This window comes from Prionailurus bengalensis, chromosome C2, assembly GCF_016509475.1.
Source record: "Prionailurus bengalensis isolate Pbe53 chromosome C2, Fcat_Pben_1.1_paternal_pri, whole genome shotgun sequence".
In the NCBI taxonomy this organism is placed as follows: domain Eukaryota; kingdom Metazoa; phylum Chordata; class Mammalia; order Carnivora; family Felidae; genus Prionailurus; species Prionailurus bengalensis.
The window spans coordinates 410,021-437,660 of NC_057350.1; the positions used below are offsets into that span (position 1 = coordinate 410,021).

General features: G+C 50.9%; 1 protein-coding gene across 13 annotated transcripts in view; it reads right to left on the minus strand.

The window, feature by feature from the left end:
* Positions 1-27,640, minus strand: part of PCNT (pericentrin) — a 133,664-nt gene that overhangs the window by 79,441 nt on the left and 26,583 nt on the right. For all 13 annotated transcript variants that reach the window (XM_043593354.1, XM_043593350.1, XM_043593348.1 and 10 more), the window contains 12 exons: positions 27,429-27,539; positions 25,861-26,116; positions 23,655-23,710; positions 22,325-22,499; positions 21,017-21,153; positions 19,751-19,862; positions 17,953-18,199; positions 17,250-17,319; positions 13,255-13,387; positions 11,971-12,188; positions 5,162-5,631; positions 2,929-3,493 (listed from right to left, as the gene is read on the minus strand). In XM_043593354.1, the coding sequence (XP_043449289.1) occupies positions 2,929-3,493; positions 5,162-5,631; positions 11,971-12,188; positions 13,255-13,387; positions 17,250-17,319; positions 17,953-18,199; positions 19,751-19,862; positions 21,017-21,153; positions 22,325-22,499; positions 23,655-23,710; positions 25,861-26,116; positions 27,429-27,539 (2,550 nt within the window). The remainder of the gene's footprint in view (positions 1-2,928; positions 3,494-5,161; positions 5,632-11,970; positions 12,189-13,254; positions 13,388-17,249; positions 17,320-17,952; positions 18,200-19,750; positions 19,863-21,016; positions 21,154-22,324; positions 22,500-23,654; positions 23,711-25,860; positions 26,117-27,428; positions 27,540-27,640) is intronic.

A 27,640-nucleotide genomic window follows, 5' to 3' on the forward strand; every position in this document is an offset into this window, starting at 1 on the left:
AAAACAGTATGGAGGTTCCTCAAAAAATTAAAAATAGAACTACCTTACGACCCAGCAATTGCACTACTAGGCATTTATCCACAGGATACAGGTATGCTGTTTTGAAGGGACACATGCACCCCAATGTTTATAACAGCACTACCAATAATAGCCAAAGTATGGAAAGAGCCCAAATGTCCATCAACGAATAAATGGATAAAGAAGATGTGGTATGTATATATATCTATAGATAGATATATAGATATCTATATCTATATCTGTATATATAGATATCTATAGATACATGTATCTACATATAGATACAGTGAAGTATTACTCGGCAATCAAAAAGAATGAAATCTTGCCATTTGTAACTACGTGGATGGAACTAGAGTGTATTATGCTAAATGAAATTAGTCAGTCAGGAAAAGACAAATATATGACTTCACTCATATGAGGACTTTAAGAGACAAAACAGAAGAACATAAGGGAAGGGGAGCAAAAATAATATAAAAACGGGGAGGGGGACAAAAACATAAGACGCTCTTAAATATGGAGAACAAACTGAGGGTTGCTGGAGGGTTTGTGGGAAGGGGGATGGAAATGGGTAAGGGGCATTAAGGAATCTACTCCTGAAATCATCGTTGCACTAGATGCTAACTAACTTGGATGTAAGTTAAAAAAAATAAATTAGGGGCGCCTGGGTGGCTCAGTCGGTTGAGTGTCCGACTTCAGCTCAGGTCATGATCTCACAGCTCGTGAGTTCGGGCCCCACGTCGGGCTCTGGTGCTGACAGCTTGGAGCCTGGAGCCTGCTTCAGATTCTGTGTCTCCCTCTCTCTCTGTCCCAACCCACTCGCATTCTGTCTCTCTCAAAAATAAATAAACATTAAAAATTAATTAATTAAATGAAAATTTAAAAAAAGAATTTACTACTGAAAAATAAGAATAAAAATAAAATGCAGTTTCAATCAATAAATTAAATACAAGCACAGTTTCATGTGTAAAATGTACCCGTTTCTCCCTCTGGAATATTCTTTTAAAACTTCATTTATTCTGAATCAACTAAACCAAGAAAATCTAACGTAAAGCCACAGGCTGGGAATGGGCCCTGTTCCCCATAGGACCTGTCTGCACAGAAGGAAACCAAAGCCAACATCGGAGGACCCGCGGCTGGAGAAGGCAGCACTGGCCTGTGGCACCGCCCACCATCCTCACACAGCTCCCCACGTTCACACCAGAGGGGCACGGTGGCTCTACCCACTCCTGAGGAGAAGCCGTGGCTGGAGCCACCCCGCACCTGTGCTGAGGCCTGAGCTCGAGGATGCAGGAACTCCAGGACTTCCCCCAAGGCCACACCTCGGGAGACACGGAACAGGCCGAATCTAAACGTAAAACGAAGACACCACGCCTACTAAAAGCAGGGTTACCTTTTCCCTTCCAATCTTAAGTAGAGCTGAACAGAGTCAGAGGGTAAACCAATGTTTAGAGCTAAGTCACCGTGAACGAAGGATGAAACCATCACAGGAACACCTTGTTACAAAAGCACCTGTGAAGCAGGTGGTCCCTGTGTTTACGCGAGTCGGAGACTTCCTGCTTTGTAGTCCGGAACACCGACTTCCTAAATACTTGACAAGACACTAACTCACCAGAACAGTGATTTTTACTTGATTTTACCGCCAGCTGGAGATCATGCCGCCACCACCCTTGGGCGGAAGAAGGCGCACATCCCATCCTGCGCGGGGCAGCAGCTGACCCCATCCACGTCTGGGAGCCTGGCATGCCCCGCTGGGCGGCGCAGGGGACAGAGCAGGCCCGTCCACTGTGAGATGAAACCCACAGCCACCCCAGTCTGTGTGATGAGACAGTTTCAGGCCAAAGAGACGAGTGCTTAGTCTAGAGACACAGATGCCACAGGTCTGCAGGTGAGGAGAGGGGGGTGCTGGCCCTTCCAGAAATTCACTTCCACACTAAAACTTAAAGTACCTGTCAAGAAGCAGTCACTGCTCGGGGCACCTGGGTGGCTCAGTCGGTTAAGCATCCGACTTCAGCTCAGGTCATGATCTCGCGGTCCGTGAGTTCGAGCCCCGCGTCGGGCTCTGTGCTGACGGCTCAGAGCCCGGAGCCTGTTTCGGATTCTGTGTCTCCCTCTCTCTCTGACCCTCCCCCATTCATGCTGTCTCTCCCTGTCTCAAAAATAAATAAATATTTAATAAGAAAAAAAAAAGGCAGTCACTGCTCTTGAGACAGGACAGAAAGATGTAATTTCATGAAGCATCAATAACGGGAACCTGAGGGTGTGTGTGCACAACAGGAGGCCCTCGGAACTGTCTTACCACGAGGGTCAGAGACCACCTCGAGGTGTGCCCTGAAACCTGACACCTCACACAGAATTCCATGTGCGCGTGCACGTGCACATCTCCCGAGGATCAGAGATCAAAGCCTTTACCAAGAGCTCTGCGATTAAAACTCTTAAAACAGGGGCTCCTGATTGGCTCTGTCAGTACAACATGCAACTCCTGAACTCGGGGTTGGGAGTTCAAGCCCCACATTGGATAACTTACTTAAAAATAAATCTTAAAAAACAAAAACAAAAAAACGAAACAATCTCACATTCTAGGGGCACCTGCGTGGCTCAGTTGGTTAAGCGTCCGAGTTCAGCTCAGGTCATGATCTCACAGTTTGCGAGCTCAAGCCCCACATCCGGCTCACTGCTGTCAGACTGTCAGTGCAGAGCCCATTTCAGATCCTCTGTCCCGCTCTCTATGCTCCTCTGCTGCTTACACTCTCCCAAAAATAAATATTAAAAAAAAAAAAAAAAAAAGCTCACATTCTAACCCACCATAAGGAAGCCCCCACACTTGCCAAGGACGGGCAGCAGACCGTGAGACCCGCTCATGGAGACATGCACTTGGACGACAGGAAGGACCTGCCCGGACACCCGCCTCACCTGTGGCGCTCCCCAAAGCTCGTGGGGAGCTAGGGCTTTCCCATCCTCAGAACAGCTGGTGCTCCCGGGCGTCCTCAGGCTGTCCTCTACAGGCGGAAGGTCCCGGCCACGGTTCAGCTCGTCCTCTGGCTCCCGAGTCAGCACCGCAGGGTGAGACGCGTCCTTCTCCTGCAGCTGCTCCGCGAGGTGTGCCCGCAGCTGCTCCAGAGCCCGTCTGTGCTCCTCCCTCACGGCCTGCATCTCAGACCGGTGACGTGACTCCAGGGAATCCAGATGTGACGAGTGACTGGCCTCCAAAGCACTGACCGCGGCAGCGTGCTTCGTCCGCAGTTCAGCCACGCGGGCTTCTGAGAGAGCCCAGTGCTCACTCTCCATGGAGGCCCGCAGCTCCTCCGCCTGAGCCCGGTGTCTGGCCTCCAGTTCCGCCGTCAAGGACAGAACGTGCTGCTGGTGTCTCTCCCGGAGGAGTTGGAGCTCGTGGGCATGCTTCTCCTGGGCCTCCCGAAGGAGGGCATCCTGCTCCGTGGTGAATTTCTCTGTGATTTCTTTCCGTTCTTCTAAAAACCTGAGAGGACACGCAAAGTGAATATGGGCAGCAGGATGTGCAGCCACAAGAGTGCCAACATCACTCTGAAAACCGACTCGCGTTTCCTACATCGCCCCTGGATTTTAACTGCCCTTGCCGCTCCTCCCTCTGCCATGGCCGGTCTGAGGCCACCACCATCAGAAGTAAGTGCAGAGTGAAGGGGCCACACCGAAGAGGAGTTCAAAGGCCAGAGCCCAGGCGTGCCCACTCATAAACTGGAGGACACAGGAGCCACAGCAAGAAAGCACACACACGTTTCCAACAGTCACCAGAGCAAAGCAGGTATGACTGCTCACTCATGGCGACAAGAATCTCGACAGGGAAGGGGTGGCGGCATCGCTTGCAGGAGCCCACAGGGCCGCAAAGACCTCAGAAAAAGTTCGCTTGTGAATTAAGGGACGCAAAGTAGGAAGAGCCACACGTGGTGCTGGCCGGCAAACACACAGGCAGGCAGAAAGACTCCCTTCCAATCAGAGAGCCTAAAGCTCAACTGGGCATGCATTCCACACCAGTGAGGTCCCTGTTCAATTCTCACCAAGGCTAAGACCTGTGACTGTGTCCCTGTGCCAGCCCTCCACCAGATACCTCTGAAAGCGTTGCCACAGATCATCCCATTTAGCATCACCACACAGGGAGATCACGAAGGTTTTGCGAGGTTGAGTGTGGTGCCTGAAACCATCCAGCTTACACAGGGTGGGTCAAGATCTTAACTCAAGTTCTCAGCCCCCAGGTCAAAAGCTCTCGCACCTGACTCATGATGGGGGTAACAGCTGACACAGGAGAAAAGGCAGCACCAACATCAAGTCTGATGATCCCACGGCTCCCACACCCCCCAGTCTCTACAGCCCTGGTTTGCAAAGAGTTAGCACTGACAGAGGCAAAGAACCAAATCACAATCTAAATCTATTTAAAATTTAAGGGAAGTACGTATATATTTTAGAAAGAAAAAGTTTATTTTTAAAATATATGTTTGAAATATTTTTAAAATATTCAAATAATGTTTGAATATATTTTTAAAATGTATGTTAAAAACACACAAAAAGAACACGGATAAACTGCGTATCTTTTTGATAAAAGAAGTGTAAAGTTGGGGCGCCTGGGTGGCTCGGTCAGTTAAGCATGTGACTTCAGTTCAGGTCATGATCTCATGTCTCGTGAGTTAAAGCCCCGTGTCGGGAGCCCGCTTCGGATTCTGTCTCCCTCTCCCTCTGCCCCTCCCCTGCTCATGCTCTCTCTTTCTCTCTCAAAAATAAACACTAAAAATTAAAATTAAAAAAATTAAAAAAGCATAAAGTCTTGGTTTTGAAATTTTAAAATGTGCAAAGAACAAAAATGATGTGGAAAATGCATGCACAGTAGTGTCCACCAAAAAACACAGATCCCACCAGAAGGATGTGGACACTGTTTCTGCCGTGTTCCAGCATATCTGAGTCATGGGACATGTGCTTCTGTCCTGCTGTTATTTTAGGGTGAAGACTGCTTGGCCCCACCTTCCTGCACACCTTCCCGCTCTACTGAGAGCCTACAGCACATCTTCCCAGGGGATCTGCCTCTCACCCTCTACTGGGCATCTGGGGGGTCCGGGGTTGGGTGGGAACCTGGCAGACGACTCTATACTTAGCATGCTGCTACAGGGACGTCACCCACCTGTTCTGGGCCAGCATCAGCTGGAGGGCACAGTCCTCCTTCAGGCGGAGTGTAGCAAGCTCCCAGTCCTTGTCCACAGGAGCCAGACCACCACCCAGCTCCCCGCCACACTGGCTGCACTGCGGAAACTCGTCCCCAGCGAGCCCGAGCTCCAGCTGCCGTAGACGGCCCTGCTGCTCCACCAGGGACCCCTCCAGTTCCAGGATCTGGGCCGCCTGCTGATCCTGAAGTTGCCTCATTTTGATTTCTCGAAGCTCAAACTTGTTTATTATTAACTGTTTCTCAGATTCAGCTTGTTCCCTCAGGTCAAGGAGCATCAGCGTCACTTCCTCTTCAGCTTTTCTCTTTAGACCCTCACTTGTCACCTTCCATTCCTCCTCTCTTTCTTTGAATTCTTGCTTCATTAGTTGAATCTTCTCCTTAGCTTTCTTCAGCTCCTCCTGGTGATCTTCAACTAAGTTATATTTTACCTACAGACAACACAGTTTCATTCAAGTAAGAAGAAAAAAAAGAAAAGAACAGAAAAGAAAAGAAAAAAGATTACTGGCAATAATGACCCCCAAATGAGCTGTTCTTCGCCTCTGGAGCTGGCAGGCCTGGACAAACCAACAGAAATGAACATATACACACAAGTGTGCAGCAAACAGACAGGGCTGGAGGCCTTCTCTGGGTGCCAAGACCAGCAAAGGCGGGGAGGCAGGGAGCGGGGGGCAGACACGTCACGGGTCTTAAGTCAAGGGGAAGGCCAACTCCCCGGCCACAGCAGAGCCACCATCAGTAAGGAGACAAAGTCCATGAGAACAGTAACAGCAAAAAGCACGACGAGCTCAAGCCTCTGGTCTTGCTCCATTCATATTCCAGCATCTACAAGGAACTTGAGCAAAGGGATGAGAAGCTAAAATTCATACTTTTAAGAGTATCTTGTGAAAAGGAAGGTGAATCACAAAGCTGAAAGTAGGCAAATGTTTTGATTTTCAAAAAAGGAAAGAAAATAGGTCAATAAACTACTGAATGCCATTGAAAAGAAACAAAACTAAAAATGGTATGTAAGACAGACCTCGACTCCTTATTTAAAAATTAAGTTATTGGGGCGCCTGGGTGGCTCAGTTGGTTAAGCGACCAACTTCGGCTCAGGTCATGATCTCGCAGTTTGTGAGTTCAAGCCCCGCACTGGGCTCTGTGCTGACAGCTCAGAGCCTGGAGCCTAATTCAGATTCTGTGTCTCCCCATCTCTCTACCCCTCCCCTGCTCACGCTCTGTGTCTCTCTGTCTCTCAATAATAAATAAACGTTTATAAAAAAAAAAAAAATTAAAAGAAAAATGAAGTTATTAAAGTGGCACCTGGCTGGTTCAGTCAGTCAAACATTCAACTCTTGATCTCGGGGTCATGAGTGCAAGCCCCAAGCTGGGTGCAGAGTTTGCTTTAAAAAAAAAATGAAGTTATTAAAAATAAAGTTTAGGGTCACTGCTTCTGGAGATCGCTGAGAAGCTCTAATCAGGCCTCCCAGATAACAGCTATAAACACTGGAAAAAATGTAAGAAGCTACCTGAAGACCTGAGAGAGCATCTAAAAACAAGCAAATTGTGGGGCATTTGGGTGGCTCAGTCGATTGTGCGTTCAACTTCGGCTCAGATCACGATCTCGTGGTCCATGAGTTAGAGCCCCATGTCATGCTCTGTGGAGCTGCTTCAGATTCTGTGTCTCCCTCTCTCTCTGCCCCACCCCCGCTCATGCTCTGTCTCTCTCTCAAAAATAAATAAAAACATTTAAGAAAAAATTCAAAGCAAGCAGTGTGGAGAAGGGTTGGACACCCAGAAAAAATAATAGCAGTGGGCGATTTACCTGTCTGTGCCATGCACACTAGAATCCCATCATCTTGTTTAAAGAGAAGAGGTAGAAACTGAGAGATGAAAGCCCATTAGGACAGAGCCAGAGAAAGAAAGCTGAAAAATCTGTGCATAAACCTAGCCCGAATCTCAGGCTAACCCCTGATGCATATGTGTGCGGGCAGACTCCAAGAGCCGACCAACACAGAGAAGATATAACATGGAGTCAAAATCCAGCCAAGTTATCTATCTGCTAAAAATGGGGGAAAAAAACAAACAAACCAATACTCTTTAGAGGAACACAACAGAATCCAGAGTCTCCACAGTGTATTATTCGCAATGTCCAGGATATAATCCAAAATGAGTTGATATACAAATAAACAGGAACTATGATCCATGCTAAAAAGAAAATATAATCATTAGAGAAGAACCCCAAGATAACACAAATGTGAAATTAGCAGACAAAGGTTTTAAACAGCTATCATAATTACACTTACACACATAAAGAAAAAGACACTCATAATGAATAAAAGAATGGCAAATCACAGTGAAGATAAAAGACACTCTTAAGAACCAAATAGAAATTCTAGAATTGGAAAGCACAATATCTGAAATTTAAAAATTCACTAGGCTGGGGCGCCTGGGTGGCGCAGTCGGTTAGGCGTCTGACTTCAGCCAGGTCACGATCTCGCGGTCCGTGAGTTCGAGCCCCGCGTCGGGCTCTGGGCTGATGGCTCAGAGCCTGGAGCCTGTTTCCGATTCTGTGTCTCCCTCTCTCTCTGCCCCTCGCCCGTTCATGCTCTGTCTCTCTCTGTCCCAAAAATAAATAAACGTTGAAAAAAAAATAAAATTAAATTAAAAATAAATAAATAAATTAATTAATTAATTAATTAATTAATTAATTAAAAATTCACTAGGTGGACTTAAAAGCAGATCAGAGCTAACAAATGATAGTCCGTGAACTGGAAGATTGATAGAATTTAACCAACAGGAAGGAAAAAAGATTAGAAAAAATAAACAGAACCTCAGAAACTGAAAGATATAACATCCATGGAAATGGAGTTCCAAGAAGGAAAGGAGAAAATGGAGCAGAAATAAAAAACTGAAGAACATACTCAGTAAAAACTCCTCAAATTAGGAGAACGACACAAATACATAGAATTTTCTGTAAGTCACTAACACAGACCACCATTTCAGTAATGTGATCATTAAATAAGAAAAGATAAAGTCTATCTAGTTTAAAGTTTTTTGTTTTTGTTTTTTCAGATAACTATGTTTCTTAGGATCCCGGTTTCTTTTTCTCAAATATTCATAATTCATTTTATGCACGGATTTTAAGACTTTCACAAGAGAGGGGCACCTGGATGGCTGAGTTGGTTAAGCATCCAATTTCGGCTCAGGTCAATGATCTCACAATTTGGGAATTCAAGCCCCCATCAGTCTCTCTGCTGTCAGTACAGAGCCCACTTCAGATCCTCTGTCATTCTCTCTCTCTGCCCCTCCCCTGCTTGTGCCTGCTCCCTTAAAAATTAAAAAAAAATTTTAAAAAGAATTTCATGAGAGAAAAAATACCATAGAAAATCACACCTAAGCACATCATAGTAAAATGACTGAGAATAAAACAGAAAGAGAAAAACCTTTGAAAGAGCTAAAAAGAAATGATACATTACATTTAGATAAATATTGATTTGAATGATCACTGACTTCTCATGAGAAATAAGGTCAGAAGTAACAACATCTTTAAATCCTGAAAAAAATCTTGTCACTTTGCCTTCTAGATACAGCAAAAATTATCTTCAAGAAAGAAGGTAAAAGAAAACTTATTGAATAGCAGATCCGCACAATAAGAATGCTTAAAGGAAATGCTTCAGGCTGAAAGGAAGTGCTACCAAATGGAAACTCAGACCTTTGGGAAGAAACAAAGAGCACTGTAAATGGTAAATGTAAGACTACTTTTCCTCTTAATTTCCTTCAAGTATATATGACTATTCAAAACAAAACATACATTGTGGAGCTTACCCACACAAACAGACGTAACACCTATAAAAATTACGGCATAAAAAACAAAGAAAACATGATAAATGCACCTATCCACTCACAGGACTCTCACATTTGATCTGAAATGGTACACTGTTAACCTTGAGAAGATTGTGAGGAAAACGTATGCTCTACTCCCGAAAGCAACCACTAAGCACACAGCAGATACATAAAAATCAATTCTAAGGGGCGCCTGGGTGTCTCAGTCAGTTAAGTCTCTGACTCTTGATCTCAGCTCAGGTCTTGTTTTCCGGGTTGTGCATTAAAGCCCCATGCTGGGCTCTGCTTCCCCCCACTCCCCCCCCCCCCCCCCCAATCAATCCTAAAAATATTCAAATAACCCAAAAGGCAAGAAAGAAGGAACAAAGGGAACAAAAAAAGAAAACATAAAGAAAAACAGATGGACCTTGTAGAAAACTAATAGCAAAATGGTAGACATAAGTCAAACCAGATCAATAATGAACCAAAATGTTAACAAACTAAACACTCCAATAAAAGTTAGAGTTTGTCAGAATGGAGTTTTAAAAATATCCAACTATAGAGGCGCCAAGGTGGCTCAGTAGGTTAAGTGTCTGACCCTTCACATTGGCTCAGGTCATGATCTCACTGTTTCTGGGTGTAAGCCCCACATTGGGCCCTGCACTGATATGTGGAGCCTGCTTGGGATTCTCATTCTCATCTCTCTCTCTCTCTCTCTCTCTCTCTCTCTCTGCCCCTCCCCTGCTCATTCTCTCTCACTCTAAAAAGAAATAAATAGGGGTGCCTGGGTGGCTCAGTCGGTTGAGTGTCCAACTTCGGCTCAGGTCATGATCTCACACTTTGTGGGTTTGAGCCCCACATCGGGCTCTGTGCTGACAGCTCAGAGCCTGGAGCCTGCTTCGGATTCTGTGTCTCCCTCTCTCTGCCCCTTCCCCGCTCATGCTCTGTCTCTCTCTGTCTCTCACATATGAATAAACGTTAAAAAAATGAAATTCAATTTAAAAAAAAGAGAAAGAAAATAAAAAGAAATAAACTTAAAAAAATAATCTAATTAGACGGCTCAGAGCCTGGAGCCTGCTTCAGATTCTGTGTCTCCCTCTCTCTCTGCCCCTTCCCAGCTCGTGCCCTGTCTTACTCTCAGAAATATATAAACATTATAAAATAAAGATAAATATGTTTAACTATATGCTGTGCGTATGTGTAATATATTAAAAAATAAATATGTGGTCTTTGTGCCCAGTTCCTGACACACAGCTGTGAAAACCCTTGGAATCCCTGGAAAAAGAGAGTCTCTTGCATGCTAATGAGATAGCAGGTGTCTGGGGATCTCTGGGTGGCTTCGGCATGGGAGCTGGTCCCCGGAAAAATCAAGCATGATTAGAGAGGGCTGGAACTTTCAGCCCCACACCCCTAAACCTCCATAGAGCGAAGAGGGTTGGAGGTGAGAGTTCAATCACCGACGGCCAATGATTTAATCAACCACATTATGTAATGCAGCTTCCATAAAACCCCCTAAAGGGTCGGTGGGTGAGTGTGCGGAGGCACTGAACAGTGACACGACTGGAGAGGGCCCGGCAGCTGCATATCACTCCCACCTTAGCCTATGCCTCTCTTCCATTTGGTTGCTTCAGCAGGCATCCTTTGTAGTAAACTGCTAACAGTAAACTGTCTCCCTGACTTCCAGGAGCCTGAAAGGGGAAGGTGGGTGTGTTTGGGAGTATTCAGACTTTGAAGCCAAGTCAGGCAGAAGTGAGTAGGTAACCTGGGAACCCAATAATTGCAAATGGCTTTGAGGTGGGGTTAGTCTCATGGGACTGAGCCCTTAACCTACGGAGGTCCAACACCAAGTCCAGGTAGTTACTCTCAATAGATGAATAGTAAAAGGGACAGGAAAAGGTACGCCACACAAACAAAATTCAAATGAAGGCTGGAATGACTATACTGATGAAAGAGAAAGTAGACTGCAATACAAACAATGCTACAAAGAATAATACAGAGAACAGAGAAAACAGATACTTCATTAAGGATAAAAAGGTAACTTTTTCAGGAAGACAGAAAAATCACAAATGTGAATGTGTGTAGTAACAGGCCTTTAAATACTTAAAGATTGGCAAAATTAAAGGGGAAAATAGATAATTCTACACCCCTCTCTCAGTAATGGATGTAAGTAGGTAAAATGGTGGTCCAGGAAACATACAAACACCTAAACATCGGAAGCCATTGAGGGAAGCCCACACAACTTTCCATAAAACTCTATCTTTAGTTCTGTTTTGAGGCAAGTCTTCACCATTGCTTTAGAGAAGAACATATGATCAAATGTGCAGGTAATAACATCATATGAAATTCAGTTTTGATGGAGAACGAAAATCCAAAAAGACCTCTGCGGGAAAGAACACAAGGGAGAGCATCAGGCCACAGGCGTGAAGTGGAGGGAATATAGCTGTCAGCACACCTGTGGAAAAGGCTTAAAAAAGCTCTGATCGCACGGATTCTATTACTCCAATGCAGGGATGAGCCACACCCTGAGGAGCACACACAGCCAAGCCTACTAGGAATCTGGCTGAGGCTGCGCGCTGGACCGTCTGCCAGCGTGAGCAATGCACGGGGGTCTCCTCACTCGCACGGCACACTCTCTGGCTGCACGACCGACAGCAGGAAGAGAGCAGGGGCTCAACAGCACTGGAGACACCAGGGTGCACAGAGCCCGCAGATGGCCATGCCAACCAGCCTGCACCCCACCCCCGCCCCGGGTCTCAGGATGCCCAGACAGTCCCTTAACCCCAGAAGCAGGGGGAAGGAGGAACGAGGAGTCAAACCCTGCCCTGGCTCCGGGTGGAACCCCATCCTGACAGTGAGGAGGCGCTGAGCAAACACGGCTGCAGGCAGCAGGAGGGACAGAGCCGCGGGACTCATGGGGGTCTCCACACAAGTGTGCCACTGCGGAGGCGGGCTGGATCCACACTTACCCTCTCCAAGTCCTCCTTCAGGCGGATTTCATGCCGCAACCTCTCGTGTAAATTTCTATTTTCTAGTTTTAAGACATCAATTTCTTCCTTGAGCTCCGACTGAAGAAATGAGAGTTTAAGCTTGTGCTCAGCTTCTAAACTCAAGACTCTGGCTGCCACCTCTGTCTCTACCTCCGAGGCTGTGTCCTGCGCACACAGGAGAGGCACTCGAGCAAGTTCTGTGAGGGACGGGAAGGCAGGGAGGACAGTCAGGCACGACCCTCGAGGACATCACACGCAGCAAACAAGAAGAACACTCATCTTCCAACACTTCAGACAACACGGACTCTCAGACTGTGGCCACCCCCGGGTGAGGCCAGTCGGGAGCTCATGGGCTGTCACAGCACAGCACCCCTGTGCCCCCAGCCCCAGAAAACGAGCCTGCAGCTGCCACCCTATCCTGAGCCACCCACACCCACTCCATCCCTTTAGTTGGGTATCAGGTGACTGTTACCCCACAGTGGCGGGGGGACGTGTAATTCTGGGCCATTGGTAGCCCAGGCCCTTTCTGGGCTGTTCAGGTTGGGACTTGTTACCTTCCCGGGTTCAACAATGATCTGAACAGCGGACACAGGCACTCCGTGTGTGCCCATCACTGCCCAGTGACCGTAAGGCAGTGTGTGGTGGCCGTGAAGGACGTCTCACACAGGAAGGAGAACAGTGAGGGGCAGATGCCAAGCACAGCACAACCCTTGCTCCCGGGGACCATGCTCCTCCTCTCAGCCTGCCTCACCAGCTCCAAGGGAGCCCTTGGCCAAAACAGGTGGTCATGTCAGAGCACCCCAACAGGGACCTGACCCCCATACCCTCACATGGGACCCTCTGTCTCGCCTCCTCAGGGCGACAAGGGGTGGCAACAGCGCCCACCCGCAGGGCTGGCCCAGCTACAGCGGTGAGCGGCTGCGCCGCCTGCACCTCCTGGAACCCGTGTCCAGGGCTGGCCTTACACTGCTCCCCTAAGCAGCCAGGCCACTAACCGTCCCCATCTGCTGCAACCACTGGGAGGATCACAGCTTCTCCGTCTACCACCTCCTGCGTGCCCCTGTCTGCTGTGACCCCTCGTCCTGCACCCAGTCAGGTCCTCTCCTGACACGCCCCAAGCCCGGCCCCTTAACTCTGAGGACACTACCAGGGAGGACCTGCAGAGTACAGGGTGGGCGTGTCCAGAGAACCCACACCCTTCCCCCAGACCGGTCCCTGTGGGCCAGACAGCCGCCAGCACAGGCAGCAGGGAAGTACACGCACCTTCATCAGGGCCTTCTGAGAACCCTGTGTGCTGCTCCCCTTCCATCACCTGCGGCCCTGCGAGGTCCACCTCCTGCCGGCCTTCCAGGGAAGACTTCAATGCTGCTAGTTGGCGCCAGTGGGCTGCTTCTAACTGTGTGTGCAAATCAGGAAAAAAAAATATCACAAAGGAAATGTTACAAGGGACCTCTCTGCTCGTCACCTAATCACTGCCTCCCAGGGAACTCGCTGGGATGTGCACGTTCACACCATCCCCCCCATCCCTAGCATCTCACCTCCAGGGGGGCCAGGTGACTCAGGGAGATGGGACCTGAGGACACGGGCACGTACCACTGACTGGCGAGCCCTCCTCCCTCCCGGGCTGTGCTCACCGAAGCCAATGCAGAGCCCCAGCTGCAGGGACGCCAAGCAGGCCATTCCTGGGAGCCTGACCAGAACTTTTCTGGAGCTGCAGGCAGACCCTGATGACCAGACCCCCTCCCAAAGCCAGGGCCTCAGCCTTTACCAAAGGCACCCTGTTCCTCTGTGGGGGCTCCGGGATTTCCCCAGCCTATTTACTCCCGCGCCTCTTCCCTCCCAGTCCGTGTCTCCCCCATGTCCCCTTCTGAAGCCAGACACATGCTGCCTGCTTGGGACATGGACCTGCCCCAAGGGAAGGGTCTCTGGTCGCTGCTGTGAGCACCCCTGACAAGAGGCCCAACCCAAGCATCCTCTAGAAGGGAGAAAAGAAGGGCTCAGTGCAGGTACTGTTGTTTCCTGTTCCCCTAAAAATAGTAAATCCATCTTCCTAAGATATCACAGGGGAGTCACATCAATCTACACTTCAAGTTCACAGTAAACTCAAGTTATCTTTAAAACCAAGACTTGGGGCGCCTGGGTGGCGCAGTCGGTTAAGCGTCCAACTTCCGCCAGGTCACGATCTCGCGGTCCGTGGGTTCGAGCCCCGCGTCGGGCTCTGGGCTGATGGCTCAGAGCCTGGAGCCTGTTTCCGATTCTGTGTCTCCCTCTCTCTCTTCCCCTCCCCCGTTCATGCTCTGTCTCTCTCTGTCCCAAAAATAAATAAAAAACGTTGAAAAAAAAAATTTTAAACCAAGACTTAAATTCCTACATTGTTACAGGAATGAACCACTGACTGACAGCAAAGAATCCAGTCCAGAAACAGACTTGTGCCCATGGGACAACTGTAGGCACACAAAAGGTTGTGTTTTAACAAGTCTGGCCTGAAGGAGTGACTAGCCATTTGGAAAAAGGAAACAAACCCAGAGCCTATTCCTCCTGCTGGACAACAGCTAAATACCAGGTGGATAAAACTAAAACTAAAAAGGCTTTAAAAGAATCAGAAGGTGGTGCACGGAAATAGTGCGACACTCTGGGAACTGGGACGAAGAGCCAGAGGCCGAGGAGGGCGCACAAGTGCAGACCCAGGCCCATGAGCCCCAGTGCGAGAGGGAAGCAGGCGGGGACTCCAAAGCACAGGGGAGGGGACAAATGCCTCGACGGCAAAGGTGTGAACTGAGCATCAGAGAGAGAGAATGGTCAGCTCAACCTTATTAAAAACCAAAGAAACACAAACTAAAAAAAGACACCAGCTGTCAATAAGTGAGGAACACACTCTGGCAAGGCCCAGGGGCAGCAGGAGGGAAGTGGGGCTCCCACACGCTTGACGTGAGTTCAGCCAGGTGCCCTGAGGAGTGGCCTGTCGAAATTTTAAACACACAAACAAGCGAGCGTGCACACACACACTCACACACACACACATACATCCCATCATTCTTATCTTCTCTCCTTCCTGCAACATGGCCACGATGACAGGAAAAGTTTAACTTACAAGCCTACGAGGAGAAGAAACAGGAAGAGGTAATGAACCAAAGCTGACCAACCTTGAAAGACAGAAATCAGTGCCCGCGGCAAGTCTAGGGCCCAGGAGGCAAAGGGGCTGCACGTCCCAGGGTGCACACACGGGCCAGGAGGCAGGGCCTAGGGACAGGGGACCTGGCCACCTAAGGCAGGACCCCAGGAGCAGCTGTGCCGCCAGTCAGAGCTCCTCGAGACCAATGATGCCCCACGCTTCCCATGAAGACACGGCTATGGGTCCCGAACCAACACAGGAGAAACCTAGGTCCTCACAGAAACCCAGATGGATGGAGACAAAGCAGGGACACACGGGAGACACAAGAAACCCTTTAATGCCAATGGTCTTCAGACAGGTGAGAGAGACTCTGGCCCCATGGCATGGACACAACAGAGAAAGGAAGCAGAAACCCCAGAAATTAAAAATGCAATGCAAATAGGAAATTTAACGGAAAAATTTAACAAATATAAGAAAACCGGTGGCTTCATCCACAGGAGCTGCCAAGAGAGCACAGGACACTGAAGAGTGGTGACGAACAGAACAGCAGCAGACTTCCCGGAGTGCAGGGGACGGGTCTCGGACACAGACCCCTCCCCATTCCCAGCACGAAGTGGGGAGACATGCATGAACTACCATCTCAGAACTCCAGGGAACATATAGGGGACCCCGGAGCTGCTGGAGGCACGGGCAGCACACAAAGGGGGAATCAGCAGGTCGGGCAGTTCTCCACAGCGTTGGGGCCAGAGGACGGAGAACGTTCCAGATGTCACACCAACCAATCACACAGCAGAAGGAAACAAGTTTTCAGGGGTTGTCCTCATGTTCCCTCGAGTCTCCACTGAGGGCACAGGTACTACAGACACACAGCCGCCCCCCACGCAGCATGGACAGCCCAACTAGTCCCATGATGGAAGTGCACAGGGGGCCCAGAGGGTGGGACAGCACAGTGGACAAGGACAACGGGCCGCATCCGGCCAGGAGGTGCTGTTGTGCTGGGCACGAGGGGTCTGCTGCAGCAGCCACACCACACCCCGCAGGACACGTGAGGAAGCGGGAGGGAGCCCCCAGGACACGGCGCTCCCGTCCCAGGAAATCATCACACGGACACAGAGTTCTAGAAAAGAACACGAGCAATGGGAGACTAGGAGCATCCTGTTACAATAGGCCCAGCACCTCAGAAGGGGACTGCTTGGAAACAGAGACACAGGGGCGCGTGTGCACAGAGAAAGCACGTGAAGAGACTGCTGCCCGCAAGCCAAGAAGACAGGCCTCAGAAGAAACCAGCCCTGACCTCCAACTTCCAGCCTCCAGACTAAGATGATCCATTTCTGCTGTGTGACCACCCGGTCGACGGTATTTGTTCCAGCTGCCTGAGGTGAGCAAGACACACCCTGAATGAGAACAACAGACGCTCACACTGAAGCCACTGCTCACTGGGGCAGAATGCACCTGCACAAGGCCACCATGCTCTGTGACGGTGTGCCATCTGCCCAGGATAACAGCCACAAGACCCAGACTACCGACACCTCAAGGCATCACCATCAAATAAAAAGGAACCTCAGGTGACAGGAAGGCCACACTGGCCACATCTCAAGTGCTCACAACTCAAGTGTCCACGGACTGATGAATGGATACAGAAGACACGGTGTGTATATATACACACAATGAACACTGGTCGGCCATAAAAAAGGAGATCTTGCCATTTGTGACAACATGGATGGACCTTGAGGGTCTAATGCTAAGCAAAATAAGTCAGTCAGAGAAGGACAAATATCACTTAAAACGGAGCTCACAGACACAGAGAACAGACTGATGGTAGCCAGGGCTGGGAGTGGGGAGATGGGTGAAAGATCAGAATGTACGAATTTCCAGTTACAAAATGAACAAGTCCTGGGGAGGTCACGCACAGCTTGGGGACTACAGTTACAAATGCGATATTGTGCATGTGAAAGCTGCTAAGAGTGATCTTAAAAGTTCTCATCACAAGAGAAAGAGACTTTGCAGGCCTGTGTGCTGACAGATGTTAAGTGGGCTCACTGCGGTGATCACTTTCAATCACACAAATGTCAACTCTCTACCTTGTGCACCTGAAACTAATGTTACGTGTCCACTTCCCCTCAATTAAGGAAAGAACAGAGATCACCTCAGATTGAAGGCTGGGTCCATCAACGTGCTCTCTCCTTCGTTTTTCAGACCTCTCTTCTAAAAACGCACTGGATGAATGAGAGAAAAGGTGTTTTGAAATCGCCGCACGTGCCCTTTCTCCTCCGGAGCTCTGCTCCCTCCCTCACTGCTCCCTCATCAGGAGCCTACTTCCCCTACTTCCCATCAACGACAGGAGCCCATGGCTGAGTGAGGCATTTCTGCGTGACCGCACAACCGTATGACGGGAGCCACGTGTTGGAGCAGAAGGGACCCGGGGTGCTCAGGCCACACGCTCTGCTCCTAGCCTTAACGCTCCCCTGTTCTGAGGCCCAAACATAAATGTGTTTCTAAAATACAAGTCTCCACTGACCTAAAATCACAAATAAAACTAGATTTCAATTCAGCTCAAGGCTCCCATGTTTCAAAAACACCTTTAAGTGTCGTCTGGGTGGCTCAGTCAGTTAAGCGTCCAACTCTTGATTTCAGCTCAGGTCATGATGTCATGGCTCCTGGGATCTAGCCCCACGTAGGGCTCTGCACTGATGGCACGGAGCCTGCTTGGGATTCTTTCTCCTTCTGCCCCTCCCCTGCTCGCGTGTGTGCATGCATGCTTGCTCTCGCTCTCTAAACATTTTTTTTTTAAAGCTTTTAAAAAACAAAACAAACAAAAAACACCTTTAGGATGAAAATCACTTATTTACCCGATGTCCACAGATTCCAGAAAAGACTCTTCATTCGCCTCCTGCAGCCGCTGCTGTAACAGAATCAGGTCTTCTTGGTAACTCTTCTCAGCATCCTTTAATTTCTGCTCAAAATAAATCCTCAACTGCTCCAGCTCAGACTCGTGCTCGGTTTTCTCTCGCTGCTGCTGCTGCTGCTGGAAGTCTTGCTTTAGGTGCCCCAGTCCTTCCACGTGAGGCACGTGGGCCAGGAGCTGGTCGGGTAACTCTTTAATGGGAAGGAATGAAGAGATCACCTTTGGATCAAACACGAAGGAAACGTCAGGAGACACTGCAGACCCTCAACTCCAGAAAGGGCCCTGGTCCTGGCACCATGAAGGTGAAGCAGGAGCCCTCCGTGGCTTACGCTGGGGGGGTGCCTCATGCAGGAAGGATCCCATTCCCCCCCCCCACCCCCCCCAAAGCAAAGTGCTTTCTAAGGCTGGTGCTGAAGACCTCAGAGAGACTGGAAGTGCGAGCGAGGCACTCCGTGTGCTGCTGGGGTCTCTGAGTGCGAAGGGGCCGCACTGTGAGCAGCCTCAAGGAGCTGAGAGCTCCAGCCAACAGCCAGCAAGGAAACAAGACCTCAGCCCTACAACCGCAGGGACTCAATTCTGCCAGCCTCAGTGAGCCAGGTAAAGGCCCAGCCAACACCTTGATTCCGGCTACAGGTGATCCTGGGCAGAAAACCCAACCACACCATCTCAGACTTCCAATCTACAGAACATCTGCCAGCTAATAAACGTGTGTGGCTTTAAGCCACTAAGTCTGCCAGAATCTATTAAGAGCATCAGTACAGTGACACACACTGACCTCAAGAGAACTTACCACCACCACTATTTTCAGCAAGAGAATACTGTCAGGTGGTTGGTTAACAAGTTAATGATTAATTAGCCTTGAAGTAACGTGGACGTAAACCGATCACTACCCAGAGGTTTCAAAGCAAACATCCCCATAAGGACCCTTGGAGGCCAGGGCGAGGCTCCCCCACAGATCACGTGAGAGCTGAACCGTGCAGGAACTCACACCCGCAGTCCACCTGCAGGAGAGCCGTGAGCCCCACCTGCCGCCACCATCGACAAACAGGATGGTGGGAAAGACAAGGTGCTGGCGGACAGCAGAGGGCAGGGGGCTGCAGGGTGCCAGCAAGGCCTCATCCACCGCACACGTTTCTGGGCCTTCCTTACAACTCTGCAAGGGTGACCACCGGACTGAAAAGGCTTTGTCTAGAGACCAGCAGAAACGCCCGTGTGTCCAGACCTCCCCCTGCCGAAGGTAATGCCAGCCAGCAGGGACTCCTCTTACAGCAGGTCTCACAGTGGGTCTGCTAGGCCCTCAGACCGGGGCGTCACCCTCAGGGCCACAGAAGCCTAACAGCAGTTGCCCCAAGCGAGCTCCCAGGGTTGAGGCGGTGCGCGGCAAGGCACACCTGTACCCCCAAGGGCCCGCCGACAACGGCATTTCTTCGGCACCCAAACACGAATAACAGGCAAATGCCAGCCCCACCATAAGCTTTATCTATCTTACACCTGAGAGGTGCCTCACGTTAACGTGAGGAAAGACGCACGGTTCCGTAGCCGCTACTCAATCAACTTGTTTAAGGATGAAACCAAGCCCCTCAAGTTTTCACCTTAAAACCACACAGATCAATCTTCAAGGAAGTTTACAAGATTGTTCCTTTTGCGCTCGCTATTATTAGGTCCCAGTTTGGAGCTTGAACAACTAAAAACACATAGCTGTAGTGTCTGAGGATCTCAGCTTCCAACATGAAAGTCCTCACCAGTCAGGTCCTGTCTGTCGGGCCTCACGGACTCCAGCTGGGACCACAGGCGCCGAATCTCCTCTTGTGACTGAGCCTTCAGCTCTTCGTAGGATGCTCGGAGGCTCTCTACCTGGAAAAGGAAGCAACAGTGTGAGGCACCATCCAATGCCAATCCCCAGGAGGTCTGTGCCCAGCACCGGGGGCAACAAGGTGAACTCCTAAAGCTACAGCCAAGCGAAAACTGGCGACAGTGGCACCAGAGAAAAACTACAGCTCATTTTATAACACGCCTGTACCTGACTATAGTCTTGCTAGGAGGGGAACTTTCTCTGTCGTCCCAAACACGCATCCTCTAACTTGTCAGGGGAGACCGCCAGTCAGCATCAGCCAGCACTGCCAGCCTCCCAGGGTCCCCCTGTTGTCCGCCCCAGGGGCCCTCCCTCAGCCCTCCTGCGGTATGTTGGGAATTTCTCTGCATTTTTCAGTCAACCTTCCCAGAAAGGGTCTCTGCAGGGGTGAACGGAGCCAGCCCACCCTGCATCCACAGAGCTGAGAGCAGCAACTACCATCTCCGTAAGGGGTTCGTGGTCAGGCCGAAGTGGGGACCAAGTGGGGAGCACGACTGCAGGGCTGAGGGACACGGGACATGGAAGCGCCGACCTGCGGTGGCCCTGAGGCCCCGCCAGCTGTTTCTCATGTGGGGACAGGACAGAAGGCACCCTTCAGCAAAGGAGAATAATCAGCAGGGAGGTGATGGGGAAAGGCTGCTGGGGCACGTGTGAAAGCCATTCTCACAACTTCCTCTTCTCATCTGAAACACAGGCACAGGCAGAAACAGACTCCACCTCCTGACTTCTTGGACAGAAGCCCTCGGGTACCTGAGGAGGGTCTGGCCACGCCTCCCACCGTGGGTATGTGGTGTTCCACAGGGAAAGAGCTCTGAATACAGAAGCAGCAGAGAAGTTCCTCATTAAGTCTTCTAAGGACTTCCTTGTCTATCTAGAGTTATGGTCAGAGAATGTGGCCTGAGACCCCTAGTGCCTGGAGTGGGGGCCCCAGAGCCCCTGGTACAGAACATGGATTCTACGTGTGTGACACTGGGCAAAACCGTCAAATCAGCCTCACAAACCGTTACCATTACTTTTGTATCTGCTAAGTACTGCGCATCTCTTTACATTCAGTACTTAAGTTTTAGCAAATGACAGAAACGGAAACAAGCCCACCCAAAATCTCCTAAAACCCCCTCCCTTGCTAAGTAGTAGAAACAAGGGCGCCCCTGCCCACCTCCCGCTGCTTTTCCATCTCCTGGTCACGGAGTCTCAGCTCCAGGTCCTCTAAGTGCCGGCAGCGCTCAGACTGCAGGTCTTCGCGCAGCTTCCTCATGTCTGTGTCATGCTGAGCCTCCAGAGTCCTCAGCGCAACTGGGGAGAGGACACCGCACTCAGGGTGTGGCGTTCTCAACAGCACAGGAGCACAGCCACCCCAGCCCTCCGTCCCTCCAGACCCCACTGTCCGCAGGGGTGCAGGAGGGCCAGGGAGGATGAAGGAGGGTCAGAGAGGATGAGGGAGGGTCAGAGAGGATGAGGGAGGGTCAGAGAGGATGAGGGAGGGTCAGAGAGGATGAGGGAGGGCCAGAGAGGATGAGAGAGGGTCAAGGAGGATGAGGGAGGGTTAGAGAGGATGAGGGAGGGTCAGGGAGGATGAAGGAGGGTCAGGGAGGGTCAGGGAGGATGAGGGAGGGTCAGAGAGGATGAGGGAGGGTCAGAGAGGATGAGGGAGGGCCAGGGAGGATGAAGGAGGGTCAGGGAGGGTCAGGGAGGATGAGGGAGGGTCAGGGAGGATAAAGGAGGGTCAGAGAGGATGAGGGAGGGCCAGGGAGGGTCACCGAGGATGAGGGAGGGTCAGGGAGGATGAGGGAGGGTCACAGAGGATGAAGGAGGGCCAGGGAGCATCAGGGGGGTGCGTGGCAGCCCAGGCAGGCACCAGCTCCTCTCCAGCAGCAGCACTAGGTGACCGGGATAAAAGGTAAACAATCACAGTATTAGTTTTCTTAGGGCAATTTAACAATGGAACAAGGACAAACATCTCCGAAATAAAGTTTTCAGGAGAGGTTAGGGAGCTGGAGAACTCTGTGGTCAACGAAGAGAGCCTCCAAGGCTGAGCCCAAGCAGCCCAGCTGGCCCACACCTGTCACGCCTGTCACCACCACCGCGGGTGACTCTGGCGCCAGCAGGCAGGGCGCTCTGCCCTGTTCAAGGCTGTCACAGCGCGTGACTTCTGTTCTATATTCCATGGGAGCATTCAGTCCCCTCTTCAAACTTGCTCGTTTTAATTAGAAACTCACTTTCTGGGGCGCCTGGGTGGCGCAGTCGGTTGAGCGTCCGACTTCAGCCAGGTCACGATCTCGCGGTCCATGAGTTCGAGCCCCGCGTCGGGCTCTGGGCTGATGGCTCAGAGCCTGGAGCCTGTTTCCGATTCTGTGTCTCCCTCTCTCTCTGCCCCTCCCCCGTTCATGCTCTCTCTCTCTCTGTCCCAAAAATAAATAAACGTTGAAAAAAAAAAAATTAAAAAAAAAAAAAAAAAGAAACTCACTTTCAGCCTGATTTTTGGCTTGAAAAATCTTCTCCAATTCAGCTTTCTGTTCTGCCAATTCTTTCTTAAACTGGTCTTGTAAATTCTCCAACTCCAATTGATGCTTTGCAGACAATTCTCTGCGTAGGTTTTCCAGGCATAAACCTCTCTCGGATTCCCAGTCTTGCTTCAGGGTCTAACCCAAATAAGGAAAGAAGATGACTATGGGCCAACAGTTGATGATCTGTGGCAAAAAATTCAAATTACATTCGAAAACCAGGTGTGGGCAGTCGCCGCGCCCAGATAGAACTATCAGCACAGGAACCTGGATGGTCCCCCCTTAAAGGGACAGGCACAGAGACAGCAAGGATCGCCTGCCTAGAAACAAAGCACGGGCGGAGGTTACACTCGACGATTCACGCACTGTCCCCCACGAAAGACCCAGGGTGCTACATCACCTGACCTCTTCTGGGAGCTGGCTCTGTCCCAAATGCCCTAAGAAATGAGTCCTCACTGTCCAGCTTAGACAGGTGGGGAGCTGGGGCACAAACCTTCAACCTGGGACAAGCCTCCACCAACAGCCTGAGCAGAACAGACAGGACATAAACACCCACATGCCCCATGTCACACATGTCCCCTACCGTCACCAACGTCCCTCACATCCTCCAACCTCACCAGCCACCTCCTCTGCCATCACCGACATCGAAGGCCCTTCTACACATGTAGCCTTGAAAAAGGCCCCATCATCAGAATCAAAAGCTCCAGTGAGAGACTCCCGTGACACCCTAAAACAGAACTCTTTCCCCCGGGGAGGACAACCGCAGGACAAGCTGGTATAGTCAGCACAGCACTCAGGGCCCACTGCTGCCCAGCCTCGCTGCACTCCGTGCACCCCACCTCCACCCCTCTCCCGCCTGCACCCCGCCCCCCCAACAGAGCACCCAGAACCTGCATGCTTCACACACACGTTAGACTCAGTTGTCACAGTGTGCCTCCCTGCAGGGAACATCTGGCAGTCCTAAAGCAGAGCAAAGGCCAGGCCATAGGGGCCACTTGGGAACCAGACTTGGGGGTGCAAGAGCTTCATACTACAGAACAAGTACACAAAAAACTCCCAATAAGCTGTGCCGACAAACTCAAACTGTACAAGTAGAAGAATGCTTTGGCTCTAACTCAACAAGCAATGCATTCTCAACCAGCACATTCAATTAAAGCTCTGACTGGATTTTGTCTGAATCAGGTGAGGGGCTTTCCTGGGGGGAGCCCGGAGGTGAGGTGGGGGCAAGCCACCGGGATAGAGGACAAAAGGGAAACTCTGCAGACACAGAGTGACATTTCTAACGACGTCTACCTCGATCATCCGCACGTTTTTCTCCATTTCTGACTGTAACTTCTCCTTCAGCTCAGCTGCAAGAAAAACAGAAAAGCAGATCAGATCGAAGTTCCCCCCAGTCTGCTCACTCAGGAGGTGAGAGGGCTGCTCCCCAGGAAGGCTCACCGACACTAACAGGACAACAGGGTACATGTCTGTGGGGGAGTAAGAACTCGATGTATGGCTTAATTAACAAATGATACTCATGCCTACATCCGGACAGAGCCTTCCAGCCAGACCGACAGCCCGACACAAGCTGGCTCTGGGGCCGCAGGGGCTCACCCTCTGGTCTGTCTGCCCCACCCCGGGCCCCCACACACCTAGGCCTGTCATTCAGGCTCCCCCCATGCCAGACTCCAGGCAAGGTACTGGCAGACAGACAGGTAAAGACCTTCTGGGACCCAGCAGGTCCCAAGCCGAGAGGGAAGAAGCACAAGAAAAGAGGTACCAGTGCTGAGGGTGTGGGGGAGGGAAAAGGCGGGACCTGCGGGCAGGGCACGGCATAGACTGGGAGGTGCACACACACCTGGACGTGTGGGCCCTGGAAAGAGACGCAGGAACGAGCCAAGGCGGAGCCGGTGCCAGTCAACGGTGCACGAGCAAGGTGAGGGTGGTCTGAGCAAGCCCAGAACTCAAGCGAAGAGCCAGACACTGCCTCTGAGGGAAGGTCACGGGGGCCCGGCCCATGGCAGAGTCTCACGGAGCAGAGGACAAGTGTGGGCCCTCTGTGGTCTTGTTACCAGAGGTGAGCACAGAGTAAATGGCTCAGAAAGAGACCTAAGCCAAAGCGTGTTTTGTGCTTTTAAAAAATGAGGAAATTGGGTGCTTGGGGGCTGGCAGTTAAGCGTCTGACTCTTGGTTTCAGCTCAGGTCATGATCCCATGGTTCATGGGTTAAAACCCCGAGTCAGGCTCTGCACTGGCATGGAGCCTGCCTGGGATTCTCTCTCCCTCTCTCTCTGCACCCCCCCCACTCATGTGTGCCCGTTCTCTCAAAATAAATAAATAAACTTAAATTAAAAATGAGCAAAACCAGGAAGACATCAAACTACTTATTTATGTTTGCTTGAACCCACATGAGCAAACAGGACAGTAACCTTGGAACCTGAGAAGACGGGCTCCCTCTTGGAGGTGGGGGTTGGGGGGTGGGGCGCAGAGAAGAGGAAGACTTTCAACACATCCAGGGCCACGCACACCGCTTTCGTTTTTCAAATGAAAAACTCAACGAATAGGCAGATAAGCAGGGAAACGGGGTGACTGCTCATGGGCAAGAGTTTATTTCTGGGGGATCAATTTGTAACCTTAGACTGTGGGGATGTGTGCGCGACTCTGAGATGCACACCCTGAACGGTAGAATTGTATGGTGTGTGAATTATAGCACGATCAAGCTGTTAAAAAACTGATGCTTATATTTATTTAATCATTATTAAAAGCACCAACGTGTTATAGTCAGATTTAAACAATTAAAACTACATATCCTGCTAAAACTTATCAGTTATTTACATCTACTGACCGAATTTAAAAAAAACTTGAAATTTGTAAAAAACGTCCTCTTATCATATACCAATTGGAAATAAGGCGGTATTTATATATAAGTGGCATATCCATATACGTGAATAAAAGTTTATCTTTAGAAAAATGAAAAACAAATAAAACTGATGTTTACAAAAAGTAGTGATTGACAAAAAGTGTACAAAAGAAACATTAAAACATACAAGTATGCCTCAGATGTAAACAAAGAGATCAGACTAGGCCAGAGAATCACCAAATGAAAAGGTGCCTAAGCTGTCCACCAGGGGCGACATGGCCCCACTGGGCACAGAGTGCGCAGCCTGGGGGACACGTCCAGAAGCCCCCGAGTCAGTCGACAAAGCTCAGCCACAGACACAGTCCCATGAGAGGTGGACACGGACACTTCCGGCACACGAGCAGGTCACCTCCAACAGCGTGGCTTCCAAACCTGCCACGAGCCCACGGGAGAAGCGGATGCAAGGTGAGGGGACAACAGGGTCCCCACAGAGCAGGATGCACGCGACCCCACCCAGGAGGTGGACGGCGGCCAGCGCGTCCCGCACTTCGCACGTCAACACTACTCCCGGGAGACACTCCTACGGGGTCACCCACATCCCCCCCCACCCGAAGCAGACGAGTGGCGGTGAAGCCCCCGCACACCTGCCCACCCGTACCGGTCTCGCGGCTGTACCGCAGCGCCGCCGCCTCCTGCTCCCTCGAGTGCTGCTCCCGCACAAGCCCCAGCTCCTGCTGCTGTCTGCTCCGCAGCAGGGCCAGCTCCTGGGCGTGCCGGCCGTTGAGCATGGCCCGCAGCTCCGTCAGCGCTGTCTCCTTCTCCTTCTGGAGGTTGGCCTGCGTCAGCTCCAGCTGCGCCGTGTGCATGTTGCTAAGACTCAGGCGCAACGCCTCCAGCTCCAGGGAGGGCACCGGCTGCAGGAGAGAGAGGGGTTTCTGGGCTGCAGGTGGAATCTGGTACACGGCTCACGCGCGCCCGCAAGGACGCCGCAGCGGCACCCCACCACCACGTGCTGCTTGCACCTGCTCCCCGAGAGCTCACACCCAAGGGACGGCACACCAGCTCGGCCCCCCACGGGACCTCAGTTTTCCCGGCCGCCCTCAGGCAGCCCTGGCACCACCCAGCAGCTCCCCAGCTGCCTAAAACCACCCACCCGATACTATCCGGAAGCCCCTCTGGCCCACGTGTCCTCTCCCTCCACCTAAACCACAGCCCTGCGGTGGTGTCCTCCTTGAGCTCCCAGGCCACAAAGGGTGGCCCCCAAGCTCCTTCCAGGCAGACTCCCCAGCCCACAGGCCTGTCCTGCTGGCTGGAGACAGGTGAGCAGCCGTTCCAGAGACTGCGAGCCCCTCGTCAGAAACATGGGAATGACAACCAGAATATGGACAGTGGGAAGCTCTGGACAGTCACTGACAATGAGGGCAAAACGTGAGGCCAAAGAGTGCCCAGGAGCGGCCAAGTTAACGACACCACCAGGAACCCCAGGTCCAGACCAGAGACAGAGTGAGCTCTGTACTTCGCTGCTCTGGAAGGTGGGCACACTTCTGTGCCTGGCTAAGATGTGCAGAATCTGTTTCTCCTTCCACTGCCTTGGGAGAAAGTGGAGGAAGGCCAGGGTTCCAGGGAGCATACTTTATTCCCAATTAACACAAACAACAGAAAAACATACTTAGAACTAGGCACTTAAGGGACACCCAGAAGCACATAGAAAGAAAATGAATAAAAGAGAGCAATAACAGAAATCATGGCAAGAGAACACATCTCCCAAGAGACCGGCAGGGACGTCCCACAGGACAGCGAGGCCACAGTGAGCGACAGGGATGCACACGGCCCTCCCTCCACACGAGCATGTCCACAGCACCCCGTGCTCCCTGTAGGTGGCAGGCACCAGGGGAGTCAGATGTGCCTTCAGGATGGCCTTGCTCATGGCGGTGGCACTGCCTGAGTTTAATGAGTGGGAGCACGGCTGATGGGGAAACATCCGGCTGTGCGGTGAGCAGCACCTGGCCAGACACACTGCCCCCAAGTATCCTTGTGTGTCCACCTGTCTTTCCGATGGCCCCACACAAAACGAGGCTGCCACACACATCTGTCTACTTTGTGACAAACCTCTCCTTCCTGCAACCCTCCCAGATCCCAAAACCCACGAGTGTAAGACACAGGGTGCGTGTGCAGGGACCAGCCATGCCCGAGCACCTGGATGGGGGCCCAAGCATCCCGGGTCACCTGGGTCTGCAGCTGGACCTGCCACATCTCCACCGGTTGCTGTGTGCCAACCTCATCCTCCGGTCTTCTCATCCGTTCTGCAATTTCTAGTATACATTCTTGTTCACGTTCCTGAAGAAGGAAAGCGAAGGATGTGACCCAGAGAATTCACACAAGAAAACAGTCACTAGGAACAATTACAACATCCCAGAGAGAACAGAGAACATGTGTGC